Here is a 23,615-nt window from a genome sequence, read left to right on the forward strand (position 1 = left end):
GCGAGGGGCAGGAAGGGAGGGAGGTGCAAGGCTGCGCATGCCCGGCGAGAGTTTGGTGCAGCGGGAGAAGCGGCATCGACGAGGAGCCTGGGAGGGAAATCGGCCCTGCTCCCCTGCCGCTGTGCCAGAGGACAGGCAGGAGGGAGATTTCTGTTTAAAAACACTTAGCTGGATCCAGTGGATCTTTGCCTCTTCCAAGTAAATGGGCAAGCTTTTGATGGTCTTGCTGATTGTGAATGCTGCTCTGCCTTTTACTGGACAGCAGTCGATGCCTTTATACATGATCCAGGGGTGTAGTCGTCCGGGGTCTCAGGGGATCTTCCTTTTTTGGGAGCAGGGTCCCTACGTCTCCAGCATCCTATAAGTCTATCAGCCTGAAAGGAGAGTCTGTTGGCCACTGAGAAGAGTCTTCTGACATGCTTCCTTGTCCTTTCCTGCTGAAAGGAACCAATCAGAGTGAACAGAGGTGAGTCAGCCACTGAGAAGACTCTTTTCAGCAGTTAACAGCTTTTGCGCTGGCTGGCTCCTAGGGACCTCTGTTGTGGGAGAAGGCATTAACAGGGCTCTCATTTTCAACCCAGCAGTAAATGAAAAAAAGGAAGGAGGGGATGTGGCTTTGACTATCATGAAGGGACCCTGCACTTCTGAATTGCAGCTGCATTACTGTTTATATCCCTAATTTATGGGATGGAAAAGGTACCCCAACCTTCCTCTCTGTTATGTGTGGGCCCTTAAGTAACTAAAATGACACCCTCCATGCGTATATGTGTGTATACATATGAGAATGTGAGGTGAAAGCTGCTCTTAAAATACTTGGAAGAAACAAATCACCAGGAACAGACGGCATACCAATAGAGTTGCTACAAGCTACTGAGACTGATCTGTCCAAATTTTAACAAAAATGTATCAACAAATATGGGAAACTAAACATTGGCCCACAGACTGGAAGCGTTCAGTATACATCCCAATTCCAAACAAAGGGGATCCCAGGGAATGCAGTCATTATCGAACTATTGCCTTAATATCCCATGCAAGTAAAGTAATGCTCAAGATTCTACAACAGAGACTCATACTATAAATGGAGCAAGAAATGCCAGATGTCCAAGCTCAATTTAGAAAGGGAAGAGGCACCAGAGATCATATCGCAAACATACGTTGGATAATGGAACAGACCAAGGAATTTCAGAAGGTAATCGCCCCATGCTTTATAGATTACAGCAAAGCCTTTGATTGTAGATCATGTAATACTATGGAATGCTTTAAAAGAAATGGGGGTACCATAGCATCTAATTGTACTGATGTGCAACCTGTACTCTGGACATGAGGCTACTGTAAGGACAGAATATGGAGAAACCGATTGGTTCCCCATCGGAAAGGGTGTGAGACAGGGGTGTATTTTATCACCCCATTTGTTTAATCTACCTGCAGAACATATCATACGGAAAGCGAGACTGGACCAAGATGGAGGTGTGAAAACTGGAGGGGAAAATATCAATACCATACTACTAGCAGAAACCAGTAATGATTTGAAACAAATGCTGATGAAAGTTAAAGAGGAAAGCACAAAAGCAAGACTACAGCTGAACGGCAAGAAGACTAAAGTATGACAATAGAAGATTTATGTAACTTTAAAGTTGACAGTGAGGACATTGAACTTGTCAAGGATTACTTTGGACAGTCATTAACCCAAATGGAGACAATAGTCAAGAAATCAGAAGAAGGCTAGGACTGGGGAGGGCAGCTATGAGAGAACTAGAAAAGGTCCTCAAATGCAAAGATGTATCACTGAACACTAAAGTCAGGATCATTCAGACCATGGTATTCCCGATCTCTATGTATGGATGTGAAAGTTGGACAGTGAAAAAAGCGGATAAGAGAAAAATCAACTCATTTGAAATGTGGTGTTGGAGGAGAGCTTTGTGGATACCATGGACTGCGAAAAAGACAAATAATTGGGTGTTTGAACAGATTAAACCAGAACTGTCACTAGAAGCTCAAATGATGAAACTGAGGTTATCATACTTTGGACACATCATGATAAGACATGAGTCATTAGAAAAGATAATAATGCTGGGAAAAACAGAAGAGAGTAGAAAAAGAGGAAGGCCAAAGAGATGGATTGATTCCATAAAGGAAGCCACAGACCTGAACTTACAAGATCTGAACAGGGTGGTTCGTGACATATGCTCTTGGAGGTCACTGCTTCATAGGGTCGCCATAAGCCATAGTTGACTTGAAGGCACATAACAACAACAATCCTTTAAGCCAGCAGTGGGGAACCTGTGGCCCTTTAGAGGTTGCTGGACTACAACTCCCATCAACCCCAGCCAAGATGGCAAACAAACAGCAATGATGAGAGTTGTAGTCCATCAACATCTCGAAGGCCAAAGGTTCGCCACCACTACTATATGTACCTAGTGAGCTCAGGGCTCCTTCACATGACCTGTTCTTCCTGATGTTCTTGCACATACAGTGGCAATCAGACTATGTCTGGCTTTTATTGGGTATTCTGATTTGGGGCACTTCCAGACTGGTTCTGTTTTCAGGTGGGATTTGAACACATTCCAGCAAATGCAAGCTGTGCAATTAAAAATGATTTGGTGCTCTTGCACAACAAACCCTCTTCCCCAAAGATCGGACTTTTTGTGATAAGAAAAGCAATAGGAAGATGAACTGGACATTGTTGGATAATCCTTGTTTTGATGCATCATCATCAAACCTCCCCACAAATAAATTGGAATGCTCATTAAATAGCCAACATCATCAAAACAAAATCAGGATGCATGCTGGATAAACAGACCATTCTCACCCATGTCTACTTACCAGGCAGGGGAGATACCTTGATCATGAAGGGTTCTCCCAGGGCAAGGCTCATCCATTCCACTCCGGGTGTGACCTCTGCAATTTCCTCAAATGTGAGAAACTTGATTGCATAGGTGGTGATACAGAATGATTTCCTTGTGGGGTGTTTACTGTTAAGTTCTTTGTTCAACTCACATGTTAATGCATTTCATCATCACTTTCCAGACTGCAAAAAGTATTTGATTTTTTTAAAGTGCATTTGTTATGCTAGAACAGGCGTGGGGAACCTTGGGCCCTCCGTGTGTTGCTGAACTACAACTCCCATCAGCCCCAGCAAGAGAGGTTAACAGCCAGGGATGGTGGCAGTTGTAGTTCAGCAGCATCTGGAAGACCCAAGGTTTCTCACACCTGTCCTAGAGCAACAATGCACTTTCATGCACTTTTAAATGCACAAAGGAAAAGTTCAGGTATGTGCTTGAATCTGGGGGCTGCTGCCCATTAGGACTGGTGTGGAGGAAGACAGGGAGACCCGCAATAGGTGAGGCTACCTTTGTTCCTGTCCTCTTTGTTGAGTTCCGCAACGGCAACCCGAAGGCAGTGCCACCCCCTGGACTAGTTTTAAGGTGGCAGATTGAAGGGCCTACTGGAAGCAGGCTCATAGCCAACCTAAAAGCTTGGGGGGAACAGGCGGAACCAAAAAACTAGGAGGGCAGAATTTGTTTCTGTAAAACATTTTTGGTAAAAAGTGTGGGGAGGATAAAGTTTTTAGGGGGCAGGCCTTCTAGCCACAGCCCTGTGGAGAAGGGCCGTAGCTCAGTGGAAGAGCATCTGCTTGGCATGCAGGAGGCCCGGGTCAATCACTAGCATCTCCAGGTAGAGCTGGGAGAGACCACTGCCTGAAACTCTAGAAAACTGTGGTCAGTCAGTATAGATGGTGCTAAGCTAGAAGGACCAGTGGTCTGACTCCAGTGTTAGTTGGGACAGTGCCCGCTCGCCCCAATGGACCAGCCTCCACCGAGTTAAATTAACCTATGGTGTAAATTCTTCATTTTTCAAGACTGAAGCACAGTCTTATGGTACTTGGATGATCACTGGAAACTTGCTCGAACTTGTTTCATGCAAGTGGTTCTACTCTGATGGGAGTTGTAGTTCAGCAATATCTGGAGGGCTGATGGTTCCCCACACCTGATTTAAATCAATGGGACCTCCAATTCTAGGTATACCTAGGATCAGGAATTATGTAAGATACACCTTCCTAGCCCTGCGTTACCTGTCTATTTTGTTTGCAACAGGAGCCAATCTGCATATACTAGGTCTACTTCTCTAGCAGCCTGCCCCCAAATTCTGGGAAGGGCTTCTCTCTACAGGCGTGCCCCGCTTATACAGCAGGTTCCGTTCCAGACCCCCACCGTAAAGCAGAAATCGCCATAAAGCGGAACCTCATTGATTATAATGGGGTGCGTCACGCAAAAATGCCGCCAAATCATCTTTAAAAAGTAGAATTAAAGCCGCCGCATTAACGGAACACTGGGAAGCGAAGCGCTGAAGTGGGGCCCTCCTGTATTAAGAAAATTTAAGCTGCCATTAGTTACTGTCCTACTGTTAGAAGCAATCACATTCTAGAAAGGGCATCTTCCTATTAATGACTTGTTCCCAGCCACATTTCCAACTTCATTGTCAAGATCACAGGAGACTCAGTTTAGGAAAAGCATTTGGCTTTATTGAACTGAAGCGAAGAGATCTGAGTTATCTTTGAGAGAAAACAGCTTTCAGAAAACATCTTTTGACACTCAGGCTTGTAGTACGAAAAAAGCAAATCTTCAATATACAGTATTTATATCATATACAGAATACAATAAATTAATATCTACATGCAACATACATGAAAGTTACATACACACTGTAAAAATACAATATTTTTCCGCTTATTTTGTTTTTTAAAGTTTTTTATACAGGTTTTAATTTACATTTTTACACAATTTTTGTAAACTTTTTTTCCTTTATAAAAATCAGAGCACACCACACATCACCATTCACATCTGTACTTCAGCCTAAGACAAGATGGCCACACAATGCTACAACTCTAACTCTTCTGCTGCCCCTTCATTTCTACCATGGCATTGCTTTTACATCATTAAAACTACAGAGTAAATGTCTTCTTTTGCTCATTTTGCATATATTTTAAAATATTAAGTAAAGTAAATATAAGAATCTGTGCTTTAAGAAAAAAATGGCAAGCAATTAAGTGTCATTACAACCACTTTTATCAACTTCACATTTACCAACACTTCTGCATCATCAATTGCCTTTCCGCTAACAGCTTTCACTTAAGCATGCAAACATGTTATGATTAAGAAATTATGTATGACAATGTAAAAATACTGAGAAAACACTACGGAAGTTAAAAGTAAAAGGGACTGTGGACTTTACAATGAACGCCAATATTTCTAATTTAACAGTATGCTCTTTTTTTCATTAACACTAGAGTTTTCTGAATACACTTCAGTTCCTAAAATGGAGAATAGAAAAGCTGGCATTCAGAAGTTTTAATACTAAAACACGCCTGGCACATTTAATCAGATTATCCTCTGGCTTTCACTTAAAAAGGCGACTGTATTCTTCCCTAAATAAGCCAAGCATATTCCTGATTTAATAAGCTACCTGAAATTGAACAAAGCTTTAAAAAAAGGAGAGACTCCTTTCTTAAAAAATAATGCACAACTAAAGTTTTGGTTAAAGTACTTCAGTCCAAACAGAAATAAGCATATAACTTTGTAACTGAGCCTATTCCAAAAATATTTCCCCATATTCATCCTTGAGTTTAAGCAGGGCATTTGAGCACTTCTTTACAGCGTGTTTGTAGCCTACTAGCACAGAGGGTAAATTTGCTCATGCTCCTCACTGAATAACGACCTAAATAGTTGACTGAATCCACCTTGCTACATTCGACTATCACCACACTAAGGGGAAAAGCACAGTATATGTTTTGGGTACTCGACGAGCCCTTGCATCAAGGTAGAGTGAGTGCTTAGATACTTGTTGCCTAAAATACTATAAATGCATTCAAAGCTCAGTCTAGCGTACCAGCATCAAAAGAAAGAGCCTGCCACTTTGATTTTGGTTGAAGGTCAAAGAAGAAAGTGCTTTCCAGGTCACTTGGGGGAGAACTGCTCAGACTTTCTTCTCCACAGCTCATATCTTCACATGAGTCCTCACTAGGGGGAAAAAAGATGAAGAGTCATATACTGCTCACTTCAATGAAAAGGCAGGTAACAACAAGACTTTACATAAAAGCCCACCCCAAACAGCCACTATCTGGGATCATTCCTCAGGGTCTTCTCTACTTATGGGTTGCATTCTTTATATACCAGTATCTTAGTCCCTTTTAAATTCCCTAGCATAGTGGGCTGCCAATTTCATACATTAAGAGCATATTCTGTTTTCATAGTGTGGAGGTTCTGTTAATGGCCCAGTGCAGAATTCAGAATTTCTGGTGCCAAATCTACAAGAACCTGACTCTGATGATCCGTTTCTCAAGAGATTAAAATGATTATCACTGCCTACAATTTTTATTAAGGTGCTATGGAACATCCATTACTATTATTCAAAGACGCTGCTTCATTTTAAAGGAAGTTCAGCATTGCTAGTTACTGTCTTATTAGACTGGTCTCTCATTCCATCAGCTGATCCAACCCCTGGTTCCTCAAGGCATCTGGCTAACTCAAAATGCAGCATTGCTTCAAACAGAGTGAGTCAGCATGGGTGATTGTAGTTTCCTCAAAACATTTACTGACAGAGAGATAATTCTGTACCCAGTTACATTACTCCAAATAGTTTGCATTAAGTTATTTAACTTTTATCAACATTTTCCTCACTTGTAAATACAGGAATTAAGATTGGACTATTGCAGCCCTTATAGTAGATTCATACGAAGAGCCTTGATGGATCAGGCCAAAGGCCCATCTGGTCCAGCATCTTGATCTCACAGTGGCCAACCAGATGCCCCAACGGGAAGCCCAGAAGAAGGATCTACAAGCAACAGCCCTCTCCCCACTGCTATAGCTAACAATAGCTACCTGTCCTAAAAAGTTCTCTTTTCACATTTAATTTTGTTTTCAAAGCCCGTAAATGATTATGTAATTTCAACTAGTATTCAATGTGATATACTTGGGGTCCCTCACAAGGGCCTGTCCGTAGGTGGTCAATAAGGTCAGTCAGTCGCTCAACTGCTACATTTCCTTAAAATCTATGTTGCTGCCACCCACTGACTTAGTCCTATTGCTCTCTATCTGTTTATATTACTACTGAAGTATATCTGCACCAAAACATGTAGGGGGAGATATTTATCTGAATCAGCCCAGCCCAGAACACAGACAGTTAAACATAACCAGTGATCAGGGATGATGGGAGCTGTATTTCAAAACCATCTGGAGAGCCAAAAGTTCCTCTCCCCTAACATAGTTCTTATAGTTCTTGTCTTAGAAACGAAAGAATTCCAATACAGATGCAGACTGTGAGAAGGCATCTGCTTAAAAGGCTTGTTTCAAGAGGACGGTCTTTGTTAGGTGCTGAAAAGACAACAGAGGTGGTGCCTATCTAATATTTAAGGGGAGGGAATTCCACAGGGTAGGTGCCACTACACTAAAGGTCCGCTTCCTATGTTGTGTGGAATGGACCTCCTGATAAGATAGTATCTGCAGGTGACCCTCAACTGCAGAGCACAGTGATCAACTGGGTATTATAAGGGGTGAGACAATCTTTCAGGTATCCTGGTCCCAAGCTGTACATCGCTTTATACATCAAAATCAAAGGTGTGTCGAACAATCCCCCCTGTAGAAAACCGATGCATTAGTCAAGATATACGATTACATTCAGGGCTGATGCATTATTAGTCAAGATATATGATTACACTCAGGGCAGCTTTTCATACAGGTATTTTGAACATGAACAGACGACCTCAATATGCATGTACGTGCAAGGTGGGAAAGGCAGATGCCATTTATTTTTACCTGTCCCTTTAAATACATGGGAGCCAGGAGCAGATTGGTGACTGCTCCCATGTATTTCAAAAACAGGAGTGAATGCAGAAGAGAGACTGGTCCACTGGCCAACTATGGAAGCGGCCTCATACCAAGGCAGACCATTGGTCCGTCTACTAGCCCAGTACTGCTTACTCTGAGTGGCAGCAACTCTAGAGGGTTTCAGACACGTCTTTCCCAGACCCATCTGGGGATGCCAGGGGCTGAACCTGGGACCTTCTGCCTGCAAAGAATGTGCTCTAACACTGAGCTACACCACTTCCACAAAAACAAAGTAGAATCCTTGTCTACTCTGACAGGTGGCAGTTCTACGTCTCAAGCAGAGATCTTTTACAAAACCTGATACTTCTTTAAAACGGTAAATGTCAGGTACCGAACTAGGGACTTTCCACATGTAAAAGCAAACATACTCTGAGCTATGATTGCTCCCCGCAAATGTAAACACCTCACAACTGATGGGGTACAAGCATATTTTGTATTCTGGGATTGGCAACCCACAAAGATATAGTTCTAACTTTTGAAATGTTAACAAACCAATATTACTTGGTTATCATCTATCAACCCTTAAATTATATATATAAAAAAGCCCAGCCAAGAAAAAAGTTACTATTAGTTACTCGAGTTGCCGTTACTGAAAGGTGGCGAGATAATTAGAGAAATCCCCATGGGATTTACCTACCTCTCACTTTCATCAATACATCCAGCTTCTGGGATTGTGGGCAACTCAGGAACACTGTAGTAGCTGTTTTGAAGATTTTGGGCAGTACGTCTCGAAACAATCCAAACTAGCTTTTTATGGTCTGGCTTGCAGCAGGCAGGAGAAGAGTAATCCACTAAGCATTTTGAGACCAGCTCTCTCCAATAGAGTAAGTCACTGTCACTTATCTAAAACAAGAGACCCACATATCTATTTGTATTATAGTCATTAAAGAACTCTGCTACAAATCCACTATTGCTCATCCACACCAACTGGAGTTCAAAAACGACTGATCGGAAATGTAGTCTGAGTGATGTGCTGAAAAGCTTATCACCAGTACAGCCTGATGCCTATAACGTTTGCATTCTGAAATGGAGTTTGAACATGTTAACTGAGATCAAATTACCTGACTACTATTTATGGCCTGGTTCCCAGAGAGGTGTCAGATATTATGCTGGAACCTACCAGCACCCCAAGCATGCTACTATTTCTGCTGTGCTAATTCAGATCCTACCAAAAAAAGTAATTTAAAAGACCCTCACTTAATGACCAGTCTCAGTTGCGGATTCAGCTACATATGACATCTTAGATTTTACATACATTTATTTCTTTATTATTTGATTTATACTGTATCCTGCCCTTCCTCCCAGCAGGAGCCCACGGTGGATACTGTCAACTGAAGAGCAACCACTGCCACTGTGTGAGCTGACAAGGTAGTGCAATTAAGCTCAGTCTATTGGCTGCTTGTGGTTGTGGACAAAAGATCTGCAGCTTATGTCTCCTGTTTATAATCACATGATGGAAAACGGGACTGCCTTTCACTTTACAAGGAGTTCTTGTTGCATTTTTACTTCTGAAACTTGCCTCTACAAAGCTGATTTAAAGCTTTTCAGCCATGTGACCTTGGATCTCTCTCACACACCGCAAGGGAGGGGATTTCCCATAATCATTCTCAAGGGGGCATCCATTGCACTGTGTTAGGATTGTTAGGTCCAATAGATATAAAGGCAGAACAGTTGAATCTCTTACCTTCGAGTGTTTCTGAATGCACAGAACTATCTCGAACAGTTCAATGGATTTCAGAGTCTGCACTTCCAGAGAGAGAAGGCACAGGGCCAAGATGGATGGCTGAAAGTACAAATACACACAACCATCTCAGTAACCAGTTACTGGATTCCAACTTTTGCCTACTGAATGACCCATTAAAGGCTTACTCTTGTTTTCTTTTTTTTGTTAATTTAACTTTACAATCACCACAAATGATAAATCAACTCCATAGCACAAAGACAGGTGAATGATAGTTTTTCATTTTACATAAACGATATAGCAGTATTTCCATTTTATCCCAGATCATTTCAGAATGCATCATAAAAGACACAAGGTGATGACAAATTAGCCTGATCTCATAGTAGAAGGCAGCTTCCTATGTTCCTGGGTCAGACCACTGGTCCATCTAGTTCAGTACTGCCTAGACTGACTGGCAGCGGCTCTTCAGGATTTGGGGCAGGCGTTTCTCCCAGCTCTACCTGGAGATGCCATGGATTAAACCTGGGACCTTCTGCATGCAAGGCAGATGCTCTGTCACTGAGCCACAGCGCTTCCCCATTCACAAAGCCATACCACTGAGATACAGCATCATCTTCATACCCTTCATTGTGTATCACTTTCATCTGTCTGGTTAGCTTCTCTGACATACCAATTTGCCAAATATAATCGTGCCATTCCTTATATTACCTCTGTTTTCCAATATATTGCTACAACGGACTTACTTTTGCTTTTGAAAAGACTAGCCGGCAGTTGCAAGCTTTGAGTTGTGCTTCCAGTTTGTCAAGATTCAACAATTCTTTCCTGTAAAAGGGGCATGATGGAAAAACGTAAACCCAAGAAAAACGGCGGGGTTTAACTCAACTAAGAGGGCAGGGCGAGGGCACAAATTCCATTCCCCAGCTTACAACCCCGTATGCACCTCATCTGTCCCATTCATCTTATAGGCTCTCCAGTTAGCCAAGTTTCCTTGTCCCACCAGACATGAGCACATACTCTATGGAAATATAATGGGACTGGAGCATCTGCAGCCACGGCATGCAGGAAGGTGTAGACCAAGATGGCAGAGGGAAGAGCCAAAAGTCTCACAGGTAGGATGAAGACTTCAGGCTACCTACTGAACAACTGGGAATTAGACTAACCTAGCAAACGTACCTTTCTGAGGTATGACAGAGTACAATAGTATGGTACAAGTGCAAAAAGGTTAAGGCAGTAGTAGCTTTGAAGTCAAAGTGCAGTTTTTCTGAGATTATTTTCTCCATCCGCTTCAGGTCAGACACAGTGCATTTGCACTGGCTAATCCGGATGACATCATGGAGGGATGGAATGTTGCATTCCTCTTCCACCACTCGAGCAGCCAGCTGGAAGCAACAGACTCCAATGCAGGACAAATGCTTAGGTTTCACCTAAAGAGAAGGAGAAGAACATCGGCAACAGCCAGCTACCTAGCAACGATGTGTAACGGGCAACAAACAAAACACATTTTCAAGGCACTGGAAATCCATTCAGCATTCTATGGATTGTGTTGCAAATTCACTTCTTACAGTGCCTAAAACAGGAAGTCCCTTACAGAGGAAAGCTAGGCTCAACTGCATTACTAGTTCCAATTCTGCACTCTTCAACCCATCTGCACTCCCGCTGGCAGTGGGCACTGACCAGACATTTAGCAATATTGCTTACAAGGTCTCCTCTGGAAACAGGGCATAAAGATTTAGCCAGTGTCATTGAAGAGTGCAACACGGCCATGATTTGACTTGAAAGCAAAGAGCAAGAGGCAAAGGCAGGGCACTGAAGAAGTTCTCACAGAGGTTTTATTAGTCAAGCATTATACAAACTGTTAAAGAAAATGTTAAATAAGACAGGGAAAACAAGGGGATATTCTCTCTCTGTCACACACATGTACAATAAGGCAACATGTCCTGATGTTAACTAATTGTGAATACAGTTTAAAAAACTCTGAATACAGTTCCCTATGGAATCACCCTAAATTACTGTACGGCTTTAAAACCCAAAACAGTTGTCAAAGACTATAGAAACTGTTACATATTGTTATTGAATATGTGCAAACATTCATACAGCTGTTCCTTATGATACCTTCATAAGTGCCAGAAATCTATCTAGAATGTTAACAGCCAGGACAAATGTTTCTGTGGCAAATCCAAAGAAGTTGGTCAGACTCCAGAGATCTTCAACTTTTGCATTCCTCAGTCTTGGGCATAAGGTGTTTTCATTCTGTAGTAAGAGAAACACATCAGTGTTATCTGCACAAATTCTGCACTGAAAGAAGCTGATCTATACATTCTGATTTAGCCAAACTCTTTTTTTTGGGGGGGGGGGGAGATGAAGAGTGGAAGGCAAACCCACCAGAGGCCAGAATGCCTTTCACCACAACATGATGTCACTAATTCGTCATGCTTGCGACAATGCGGCCAGCAACGTGTCCTCTTGACCCTTATTAAAGCTTGTCGAGGGGGTTTGAGAGAGTGGATCCAGGATGTGGTCAACGCATCATTGCAGGAGGGAATGGTTCCAGCCACCCTGAAAGAGGCAGTGATCTAACTGCTCCTGAAAAAGCCCACCCTAGACCCACTGGCTTGCGGCGATTACCGAACGAACGAAAATACCCCCTTCTTCGGGAAGGTGATTGAGAGGGTTGTGGCGCAGCAATTGCAAGTACTCTTGGATGAAACAGATCATCTTGACCCATTCCAGTCTAGATTCAGGCCTGGTTATGGGACTGAATCGGCCTTGGTCGTCCTGATGGATGACCTTTATCGAGAAACGGACAGGGGGAATGCAACCCTGTTACTCTTACTTGATCTCTCAGCGGCTTTTGATACCATTGACCATGGTATCCTTCTGGGCCGATTTGGTGAGATGCAGCGGTGCAGCAGCAAGTAAACAATCCTGCTAGATTGAGTTTATTACGGTGCATAGACCAGTTTAAAATACAAGGTAAAAAATACACAAAAGAATAGAGAAATTCAACCAGTTGTTTTCTCAATTTTACAGTTAGTGCAAGATATAAAGCTTAAAAGAAATTCAGGTTAAAATCAGTGCTGTGTTATTTGGCCAGTAGTCAAATTCCTTCTGCAGCGTATGGCAGCAGCACAAAAGCTAGCTACCTTGGCTGATATTTGCGGAGTAAGATCGGATAGAAGGAATTCCACATAAAAAGCCTCGTCCCTACCAGGAATATTTTGCAAGATAGGAGTGATTAAAACAGAACATGAATCACAATAAAATGTGCAGTGCAGTAGGACATGGCCTACTGCCTCCACTGCCCCTTCGCCACAAGGACAGATCCACTCCTTGTATGGAGTTTTTTTAAACCTACCCACTAAAAGTGCCGAGGGTAAAATATTGAGCTTGGCACGCGTGAACGCTTTCCTGAACTTGGGAATAGTCAGGGTGGCTAGGTAATGAGCGGGGGCAAATGGTCTAGAGTTGAATCTGAGATCAGAGTAAGGAGCAGCCAACGTTAACTGATTTTGAAAATCTGTATCTAGCATTCGTTGCAATATGGAAGCTTTTGCTTTAGTATAGGCTAAAGTGAAAATCGAAGTGGTGGAGAAGCCTAATCTTAGTAGTTCCATGCTTAGTGACCGTTTCCACTTGGACTGAAAAGGATTGGACAGTATAAGTGGGGCCAAGCCTACAGAAGCAAAAATCATTTTTAGCCAAAATTTTATCCTACATGTCCAAATACGAGTTTCTATCTTGGATACCCCGGCTTCTAATCGCAGGATGGAATTGGGTACGCAGGCAGGGATGCCAAGAATAGAGCGTAAGAATTTAATTTGGACAGATTCTAGGGGGACAAAGTTATCGTAGACACATACTTGCGCTCCGTAAAGCATGTGAGCGATAACTTTGGCTATAAAGATTTGGATTGCTGATGGAACATATTGCCCCCCTTTGGAGTAAAAAAAGGAAAGGAGGGCCTTAGTGCTTTTCTGGGCATTTAGTATGACACTCTTTGCTTGATGACGCCACGTTCCAGTCGAGTGTAGTAATATCCTAAGGTATCTAAGAGAAGTTACCTGTCCTATTGAGTGCCCATTAACCTGCCAGCGATGCATAACCCTTTTTCTGGAAAAAACTAAAACTTTCGATTTAGTATAATTGATTGTCAAAAGTTTGTTTTTACAAAAAGAGGCAAGTGCGCTCAGCAGATGTCTTAGACCAATGTATGTTGACGATAAAAGAACTACATCGTTTGCATACAAAAGGATAGAGAGAGGCCTCTGGGACAGTTTTGGCTGATGAGAACAGGACGGGATCAAGCTATCGACCAGGGAGTTAATGTAAAAATTGAACAAGGTGGGGGCTAAAATGCATCCTTGCTTAACTCCCTTGTAGGTAGGGATAGGGTTGGACAACTGACCAGCACTATTACATCTTACACTTACATGAGTGTTATCATATAAACAGCGTATGAGTAACAGAACACGCCTGTCGATGTTGGTGGACTCTAGCTTCGCCCAAAGTCTGTCTCTAGGGATCAGATCAAATGCAGATTTGAAGTCGATAAAAGCCGAATATAAGGCTCCCACAGGCTTGGCCATATACTTTTCTGCCAGATGTTGGAGGACTAGGCCATGATCCATAGTGGAGCGATCCACTCTAAAGCCGGCCTGTTCATCAACTAGAATATGGTCTTGTTCAAGCCAATCTTGCAATTTCTCAAATAAGTGGCGTGCATACAACTTGCTGACAATATTGAAGAGGCTGATTGGGCTGTAGTTAGAGGGGTCAAATCGAGAACCCATTTTATAGATTGGAATAATTATAGCAAGGCCCCAGTCCTCCAGAATACAGGCCGAGCAGTCTATGGTGGTGAATAAGGCAGCCAACGTTGGTGCCCACTATTCCGGAAAGGATTTGAATACCTCAGCTGGAATGTTATCAGGACCTGGAGCTTTGCCTAATTTAAGATTGTCAATAAGATTGGTGACTTCCCTCACAGTAACTGGTGGCCACTCTGGATACTCATGCGTATCAAAAATGGGCGATTGATGGCATAGTTGTTCACAGGCATATATTTTGCTAAAGTGAGATTCCCAAGTGCTCACTGAGATGTAATAGACTAAATTAGTTGAGGATTTGGGCCAACCTCTAGTGACCAGCTTCCAGAAAGAGCTTGAGCCCTTTAGTCTATAGGCTTCTAACAAACGGTGCCAACTTTCTTCTTGGGCTAAGGACTTTTTCTGTGCAAGTAAGCGTTTATAAGATTTCTTTAGTTCCAAACTTTCCATGAACAAAGACTGAGAATTGTTGGCTCTGTATAGATTGTATTTAGCAAGTAAGCATTTTTTCAGAGCCAAACATTCCTTGTCAAACCACGGTTTGGATTTGCATGTAGGAAAAAGACTTTTTGAGCAAAATTTGGGAGCTAATCTTTTTGTAGAGTCAGAATCAATTGGTGAAAGGAGTCAAGAGCAATTTTTGGGGACGATGCTGTAAATATAGCTTCACGGAGGCCAAGAGATTTGGCCAAATTTAATATCCCTTTCGGGTCCTTATCAAACTTGATCGACCACTTAATACGGTTAGGACGTAGTTCCAGCTCAGAGTTGGTTCCTGTTTAAGACGTATGGGGTGGTCGCCACAGTGCAAAGTGAGGGCTAGAGGGAAATGGTTGCTTTCAGAGCGGTTGTCCACTACGCAGGATAAAACTGCGTGGTATAAGTCATAGGATACCACAAAATAGTCGATGGTGGATGTTCTCGTACCAGATAGAAAGGTGAGTTCACCATTGCTATCACCCTTTGTGCGACCATTTGCCATAACTAGGTTCTGGTTGTTCAACATCTGTATGAGATATAAGGTCGTTTTCAGAGAATAGCATTGGTTGATTGTCTTTCAGCCCCCTGGCAGTTGTGCTGTGGGGTGCCACAGGGTACCATCTTGTCCCCCATGCTGTTTAACATCTATATGAAGCCCTTGGGAGCAGTCGTCAGGAGATTTGGGGAGAGGTGTCAGCAGTACGCTGACAATACCCAGCTCTATTTCTCTGTAACATCTGAATTGGGAGAGGCCGTGCAAGCTCTAGACCACTGCCTGGACTCGGTGGTGGGCTGGGTGTCAGCCAATAAACTGAGTGAATCCTAGCAAGACAGAGACGCTGTGGATTGGTGGTTTCTGAGTTCAGATAATTGGTCAGTTGCCTGCTTTGGATGGGGTCATACTCCCTCTGAAAGAGCAGGTTCATAGTCTGGGGTGCTCCTGGATCCATCTTTGTTGCTAGAGGCCCAGGTGACCTCTGTGGCTAGAAATGCCTTTTACCAGCTTCAGCTAGTAAGACAGCTGCGGCCCTTTATGGACCGGGACAGCCTGACCACTGTTGTCCATGCACTGGTAACCTCCAGGCTGGATTACTGTAATGTGCTCTAGGTGGGGCTGCTCTTGAGGTTGGTCCAGAAGCTGCAGCTGGTGCAAAATGTGGCTGCAAGACTGCTCACCGGGGAAGGGTATCGCCATCATGTCACCCTGCTGCTGAAAGAATTGAACTGGCTGCCCATTAGCTACCAGGCTAAGTTCAAGGGACTGGCTACCCATTAGCTACCAGGCTAAGTTCAAGTTGGGACTAGGATACCTAAAAGACCATCTTATGCCTTATATATCCAGTTGATCATTTCGCTCCGCAGGTGAAGGCCTCCTGCAGATACCATCTTACTAGAAGGTCTGTTCTGCACAACACAGGAAGCGGACCTTTACTGTAGTGGTGTCTACCCTTTGGAATTCCCTTCCCTTAAATATTAGGCAGGTGCCATCTCTGTTATCTTTTCGGTGCCTATTGAAGACCTTCCTCTTTCAACAAGCCTTTTAAGATGAGACATCCCAGTCTGAGTCTGGGTTGGAATTGCTTTTTAATATGTTTTTAAACCTTTTTTAAAAATAGATGTTTTTAAAGCTTTTTTAAAAAATGTTTTTAAAGCTTTAAAAAATGTTTTTAAAGATGTTTTGTTTTATATTTTAAAGTCTGTTTTTATGATGTTTTCAAGCGTTTTTAGAGCTTTTGTTTGCTGCCCTGGGCTCCTACTGGGAGGAAGGGCAGGATATATATCAAACAAATAAATAAATTCCACAAGCAGCTTGTCCTGGGAAGGGTCAAGCATTACTTCTTTTAGAAATGGTGAAGTTGCTACAGAGGAAAGTCACCCAGTGGCCAATGCTAGCCTAGCTAAAATCAACATGCTACTTTTAGTCTGGCAGGTGCCTTCCTACACAAAAACAAGAGGTTGCCCTCAACCACCTCTGGGCTAACTTGTCATTTCAATCAAAAGAGCACCTGCCAGGAAAAAGAACAACATGCATCACAGTAGTCATTAGGAGAGCATTGTGGTCCAGACTTCAATCAGAACCCAAAGAAACCTTATATTTCTAGACTCTATATCAAAGCACAGGTTGGACCAATGCAGCTTTTCTTCTTTTGCTGTCCAGGGCCAACCTGACAAAACACTTTGCACCATTCTGGGTTGCAAGAAAAGTGGGCTGCAATGGAAAGAACCCAACCAGCATAGGAAGACTTTCCCAGCTTGGAATAGTAAAATGTTAAGTCTATAAATAAAATTAAGCACCATGTTGTTTCAAGTTAAGAACTTTTGTCATTTGTTGTTTTGAACAAGAGAGTTAAACAGATGCTTAAAATCATTCTCACCGAAATCAATAGGATCCAACAGTTCTTAATTCAGCTGGATTATATCCAGTATTGAAAAAGCTACCATTTGCTTCAAACAAGAGTTGTATCCAACAAAGTTGTCTCGCTTGTGCAAGGGCTTCTGCTTATGGAATGGAACTTCCCCTCCTTCTCCCCCACCCCACTCCCTAAATTTGTTCTGGGGTTCCCCCAAGCTCAATAACTGTTCATAATTCCCACCCCAGGGAGAAGCATTTCCTCACCTCCGCAGTGCACTCAATCAAGCTTAGACCCTTTTCCCGAGGTTGGTATTTCCACTCCTGCTCCAAATGGATTTTCACCTGCTTGAAGAGCCAGCTGCTCATCTGCCCTTCAACTCCAATATCCTTCATCTAAGGGGGGAAGAAAGACAATATAAAAATTCTCAGCCGGGGAGGGGGATTATACACATTTCAAAGGCTGAAGGTGCATTACAACAACATAACCGCTGCTAAAAATCCAATCAAAAATACTAGAATTCCAATTCACCCAACTCGCCTCTAGTCTTTTTCAACGTTTGGGTCCCCAGATTTTGCTGGACTACAACTCCCATCAGCCCAACCGGGATGGCCAATGGTCAGGAATTATGGGAATTGTAGTCCAGCATCATCTGGGCACCCAAAAGTTGGGAAAGGCTAGCCTATGGTTTCCCCAACTTCTGAGTTCATTGATCCCTTGATGAACTTATAAAAGTTGTCATCAACCCCAAGTCAAATTCTTAGCAATAATGAAATAAAGTAAATAATGAAATAAAGTAAAAACAGAAATCAACAAAATATATAAGCAACGTTGATTAATCATCAATCATGATCACTAGGAAACATAATATGTAAACAAATAAGAAAGTAAAACAAGTGAAAATAATCATACCATACTTTTTATCTTCTTTACTGATGGATGGGTTAACTGTTGAATTATGGAATCATCTTATTAAATACAGAGGTTCCTCATTGACAAGGGAGGTGCACTAGAACATGCCCATGTTCTTCACTTCCAAGGCTTACAGTTCCTAAGGAAAGTTTTTGCAATATAACTCAACACTTCTTTTTGACCCCCAGGGGGTCAGTATCAACCACTGGGAGAAAGCCTGATCTATCTAAGAATCCTTACAACAGGTGTGAGGAACTTTTGACCCTCCAGATGTTGCTGAACCACAACTCTCATCATCCCTGGCCATTGGCCATGCTGGCTGGGACTGATGGGAGTTGTAGTTCAGCAACATCAGACGAGCCAAAGGCCCCCTGCCTTACAATTAAAGATAGGGCATTCTTTGACAATTCAAAACAACAAATTTCTCTGACCTCCACACATGTCCAACTGTCTAACTTTTTACAACAGAAAATAGTCAAGCCATCCAATAGGAGAGAACACAGTATAACACGCCTCTCTCACTCCAGATGAAAAGCTGGGGAAGGTTTCTTCTGTCCCCTTTCATGGAGGGCTTGAGTGAGAGACCATTGAGTCTGTGTGTGTGTGTGGAGTGTAGCAGAGTGTTGTCACGTACACACAGCAGCAGCAACTTCTGAATGACTGAAGGGGGCAGCAACGCACAGCGACTCACCAGCAGGAACCACCACCAAGCTATAAAGATTTCCTTGGGAAGAAGGCCCACCAAAACAAAGAGGTATTACTGCTGCATAACCTTGCACAATAATACCAGCCTGCCCAAATGATAAGAGTTCTGATAACCTTTCCTAACCATGTAACGACAGGTCAGCATATAAACTGACAGTACTACCTGCTAAAATTTGGATTTTACTCACCTGGCTTTACTGTGATCCCAATACGATGGGAGCCTTGCAAACTCTTTCTACCCTTCCTTATTAGTAGTCTCTCTCTCACACACAAACACCGACTTATTCACTCACTTTGGAGTCATAAATGTAGCCTAGTTTCAATTCCACCCTCCATTATTCACCAGCAATTAAGGGGTTATCTTTGTTCAACCTCCAAACAGTAACAAAAACCTGAGACCCAGAGATAGATGTGGAGAGGTGGGCAACTACATTTGCCCTAAGACCCACATCATCTGTTGCAGTCCTCACCTACCCCTGACAAACAGAAGTTGTAAAGTGCATAAAAGGACTCCACTCTCAGCCAGGGCTTGAGATTTGGCTAAGTGTATACTCTTCACACTGAAGCAGGAAAGAATTATTCTACACAATCTGGGCCAATAAGGGCACCCCAATGCACAAGAGATCCCTTTTCACTCCTCTCAAGAAACCTCTTTGTTGGATATAAAACCAGCCCCCGGCCCCTTGGATCCCTTTTTCTGCCATCTCCGACCTAACTCATCTTTTTCAAATTCCAAATATTCCTAACAAATTATTTCCTTCAATAAGCCTGCACACACACACCACCTACCTCTCCTGTTCCTGAGAATGACGTGCAAGCCTACCATCAACCAAGACGGTGACAGGTGCTTCCCTAAGGGGCTGATGCCCCTGCCGCCATCTTGGTTGATGGCAGGCATGCATGCACAGCGTGCATGTCATTCACAGGAATGGGAGATGTAGGTGGGACATGAGGGTGGGGTTATTAGCCCCCTGCTGCCTGTATGGGTGAGTTGGGCTATGGCACCATGGGCCTGGGGCAAACTGGTGCCCAAGGGTCCAGTCATGCCAGGTGCCGGACCTGCAGGAGCCACCTGCCAGTCTCCCAAACCCTTTTTAGAGCTTTTTCTCCCATTAAGAGAGCCAGTGTGGTACAGTGGTTAGAGCGTTGGATGAGGACCTGGGAGACCAGAGTTCAGATCCCCACTCCCTGAGTGACCTTGGGCCAGTCACTGCCTCTCATCCTACCTCACATGGTTGCTTGTGAGGATTAAATGGGGGAGAACTATGTACGCCACCTTGAGCTCCTTGGAGGAAAGGTGGGATACAAATGCAGTAAATATATCAATAAATGCTTTTTCAGTTTCTGTGGCAGACACAAGCCCTTCAAGGGGGCTCACTCCTGATGAGTCCTGCCTCTCCCTCCACCTCCACATTTCAGCTCTTCCCAGAAGCTCCCCGGGCCCTTTCATTCCCCCTCAGCCCCCCTTCTTCATCAGGATAATACTGGCTGGCCTTCTTTATTTTTCCCCCAAGAAACCCTACTAAGGTTATTGAAAGATTGAGAGGCCCTTGGAAAAAGAACATAATTATTCTTGCAGCAACTCAGTGAGAGGCAGGCAGGCAAAAACCACCTTGGAGCCTGCTCCAGTTGTCCTTCCACAACACACACACACCCAATGTATTGTTACACTGCAATATTTTAATATTGACAAACTGTCATTTGTTATAGTGCTGCTGTGATTTTACTCATTAATCTTTATGTTCCTTCTAAACTGCCTTGGAATAATTTCTATCCTAAAGGTGGTATAAAGAGTTGTAATAACTAAATTAATGGTTCAACCCTCTCGGAAAAGAAAACCTCACTCCCAGCAAACACCCTTCTTTCCCCAACAGATTTAACTTTTTTTAATTACTAGAGAGCAGTTCACATTGCAACAAAGAAAGCAAAGCGTAAGTATACAGATTTCCCCAAATCACGGTTATGTACCTTAAGTGATATTTCTTACCATGCAAGCTGTACACCCTCCCCCCAATTGTATGATTTTAGAAGGTTGGGGGAAATAGTACTGTATCCACAGGCCTTTGGCCGAATATTTCCTCCTCCTGGTATTTTGACTTTTTTTCCTGATAGCTCTTATCAGAATTGTTTTGAGGGCTTTGATTGTGCGGGCGCGGGCAAATATCTCAGTTTATGATTTGGATGAGCCATGGAGTGTTTTGTATTTTATAGCTTTTTATGAATTGTTAGCCTCTTCAATGCCTTCTGAAAACTAGGCCGATACACATCTTTTAAAGCTAAAATAAATAAATACATAAACAAATCAGGGGGCACACAATCACCACAGGAACATACTTTGATATGCTTTTAGATTGCTGTTTTGTTGGGTTTAGGGTGTGTCTTTGTTCTAACATTTTCATGATATGCGGAGTTATTCCATGCTAGTCCTACTCTGAGTAGCCCCACTGAAGTTAACAGGCATTGCAATCCAATACGTGTTTACTCAGAAGGAAGCGCCTTTGGGTTCAAAGAGACTTGCTCCACACGCTCACCTTGGAGCAAGTCTCTTTGAACCCAAAGGCGCTTTCTTCTGAGTATTATTATTATTAAATTTGATTTATACCCCGCCTTTCGGCCAAAGGCCCTCAAGGCAGCTTACAAAGAAAAATAAACACAGGTGTAGAACTACAATAAAAACAATACAATTTACAAAAATGAAATAACAAATAACATTATTATCACTATTATCAGACATGTATTAGATTGCAGCCTAACTGAGGCTCATTAATTTCATTGGGTCTACGCCAACCCCATATTGCTTAGGCTTTAAACTGTACAAACGCCCGGCGGTGCTTGAAAACATCAAGTTGCGTATATCAAACAAACAACAAGCGAATACAATAAACACTCCCCACCCCCGAAGAATGCAGGCGCTTTCCTCCCCACCCCTAAGCCGCTTCCTTTCCCTACCCGAAGGCTGCCCCCCGGGTCGGGACATACCTCTCCGCAGGAGCGCCCCTTCTCGTCCTCGCGGGATCCTGGAAGGGACGGAGGAGGAGGAAGGTCGGGGACTGGAGCGATGGGGGGAGGCGGCCGATCCCCCCCTCAACGGCAACAATGGCAACGGAGACAGCGGCGCCTCCTCCTCTTCACCGAGCCATCCAGCCGCTCCCCGCCCTCCACCTCCTCCAAGCCCCGATCTTCCCCCGTCCTGTCCTTCCCCGCCCGGTGTCAGCGCATAAGCGGCACCATTGCCTCCCCAGCCCCGGAGACCTCCGCCGCGGAGCCGAGCCAGAGGCGCTTTCAGATCAACATCAAAATGGAGTCGGCTAGGCAAGAGTTGCAGGAGCCCCTCAAGCTCCGCCCCTCTTGACGTCACACGACCATCCCTTTTTTTTTTTGCTGTCTCCTTCACTCCGCAGCTCAAGTGGTTTGAGCGGAAGGATTCGTGGCTGAGCGATACGGCCCTCCAGAAGGAGGGGGCTATTTGTGTCTTTTTAAATCCTCTCCTTTTCTCACTTTTTGAATGTGTGTCTGGTTAAATAATTCATCGGGTACCATTATTGATTCGAGGAGAGCAACTTTTTCCCATAAAAGCGGCAATAGCCAGCAACTTTTGCCTTTCCTGGCTTGCCGAGCATAAGAGAGGCGGAAGGAGACGACATGTTGGGCTAATCACTCCTTTAAAGAGACAAGAGGGAGGGGGGAAATCTGGTTTTGAAAAGTCCGCCCAAAAGCCGGCTTGCTGATTCGTCGGCGATGGGAGAGCGGTGATTGGGCAGAGGGCAGTCCTTCCCCCCCCCACCCGGATCATCCTGGTCTCGGATGCTTTGTGGTTCAAAGGAGTTCGTGTTTGTTGGTGGAAGGTGACGGCAGTGCTTTGCCATTAGCCAATGAGAAGAGAGACCTTTGCCCTTCCCTCCTTCCTTCCGCGCTGTTTCCCCCAGCTGATTCTAAGGGAGGATGGGGGACACTCTTACAACTGGTCTAACTGTCATTTCCTCAACTGTCATTTACTTGGAGGGTAAAATAAACCCCTCCCCCTTGCTTTGTTGCAGCGATTTCAGAGTCAAGAGCTGTGTACACACATACCATACATTTAAAGCACTTTTTTCCTTCCCAAGAATCCTGGGAACAATAGTGTACCCATCACAGAACTATAGTTCCCAGTACCTTTAACAAACTACAGTTCCTATGTTTTTTTGGGGGGGGGTGCGTTAAATGTATGGTATGCACCCTTCCAAGGTCTCTGCTCAGTAGCCCTAACAGCCGCTGCTGAGTGAACCCAGTGAGTCCTTTGAGAGGCCTGTAGCCAGTTCTCTGGCTGGAATAATCTCAACCCCACCATTTTTAAGTTTTCCTGTCTGAAATGAAATGGACTGCCTTCAAGTCGATTCCGACTTATGTCAACCCTATGAACAGAGTTTTCATGGTAAGCGGTATTCAGAGGGGGTTTACCATTGCCTTCCTCTGAGAGGCAGCAACTGGCCCAAGGTCACCCACCCAGTGAGCTTCATGGCTGTGTGGAGATTCAAACCCTGGTCTCCCAGGTCATAGTCCAACACTCTAACCACTATGCAACAGTACACATACACAATATGTGTATGGCAAATTCATGGAAGAATAAGGCTGTCAAGGTGGCTATATAATATGAGTGGGAGAAAACAACAACAAAGAGCCTTGTACTTTTAAGATTAATACATTTATTATTATGAGAGAACTAGAAAAGGTCCTCAAATGCAAAGATGTATCACTGAACACTAAAGTCAGGATCATTCAGGCCATGGTATTCCCAATC

The 23,615-nt window shown here is 43.6% G+C and overlaps 1 protein-coding gene and 1 non-coding gene across 2 annotated transcripts; one reads left to right on the forward strand and one right to left on the reverse strand.

Annotated features, from left to right (window-relative positions):
• The first annotated feature begins 2,815 nt into the window (after nucleotides 1-2,815).
• On the forward strand, nucleotides 2,816-2,975 carry LOC133364705 (U1 spliceosomal RNA). The gene has a single exon (XR_009758006.1). It is a non-coding gene; the product is annotated as a U1 spliceosomal RNA (small nuclear RNA).
• Nucleotides 2,976-4,500: 1,525 nt separating this feature from the next.
• CCNG2 (cyclin G2) lies at nucleotides 4,501-22,188 on the reverse strand. Its single transcript, XM_061583321.1, has 8 exons — nucleotides 21,818-22,188; nucleotides 17,488-17,616; nucleotides 11,677-11,814; nucleotides 10,738-10,988; nucleotides 10,308-10,386; nucleotides 9,568-9,666; nucleotides 8,521-8,726; nucleotides 4,501-6,017 (listed from the first exon to the last, which is right to left on the reverse strand). The coding sequence occupies exons 2-8, from the start codon at nucleotides 17,614-17,616 to the stop codon at nucleotides 5,873-5,875; spliced, it is 1,047 nt and encodes a 348-aa protein (XP_061439305.1). The 5' UTR covers nucleotides 21,818-22,188; the 3' UTR covers nucleotides 4,501-5,872.
• Nucleotides 22,189-23,615: the final 1,427 nt, after the last annotated feature.

Source organism: Rhineura floridana, chromosome 9, assembly GCF_030035675.1.
Source record: "Rhineura floridana isolate rRhiFlo1 chromosome 9, rRhiFlo1.hap2, whole genome shotgun sequence".
Classification (NCBI taxonomy): domain Eukaryota; kingdom Metazoa; phylum Chordata; class Lepidosauria; order Squamata; family Rhineuridae; genus Rhineura; species Rhineura floridana.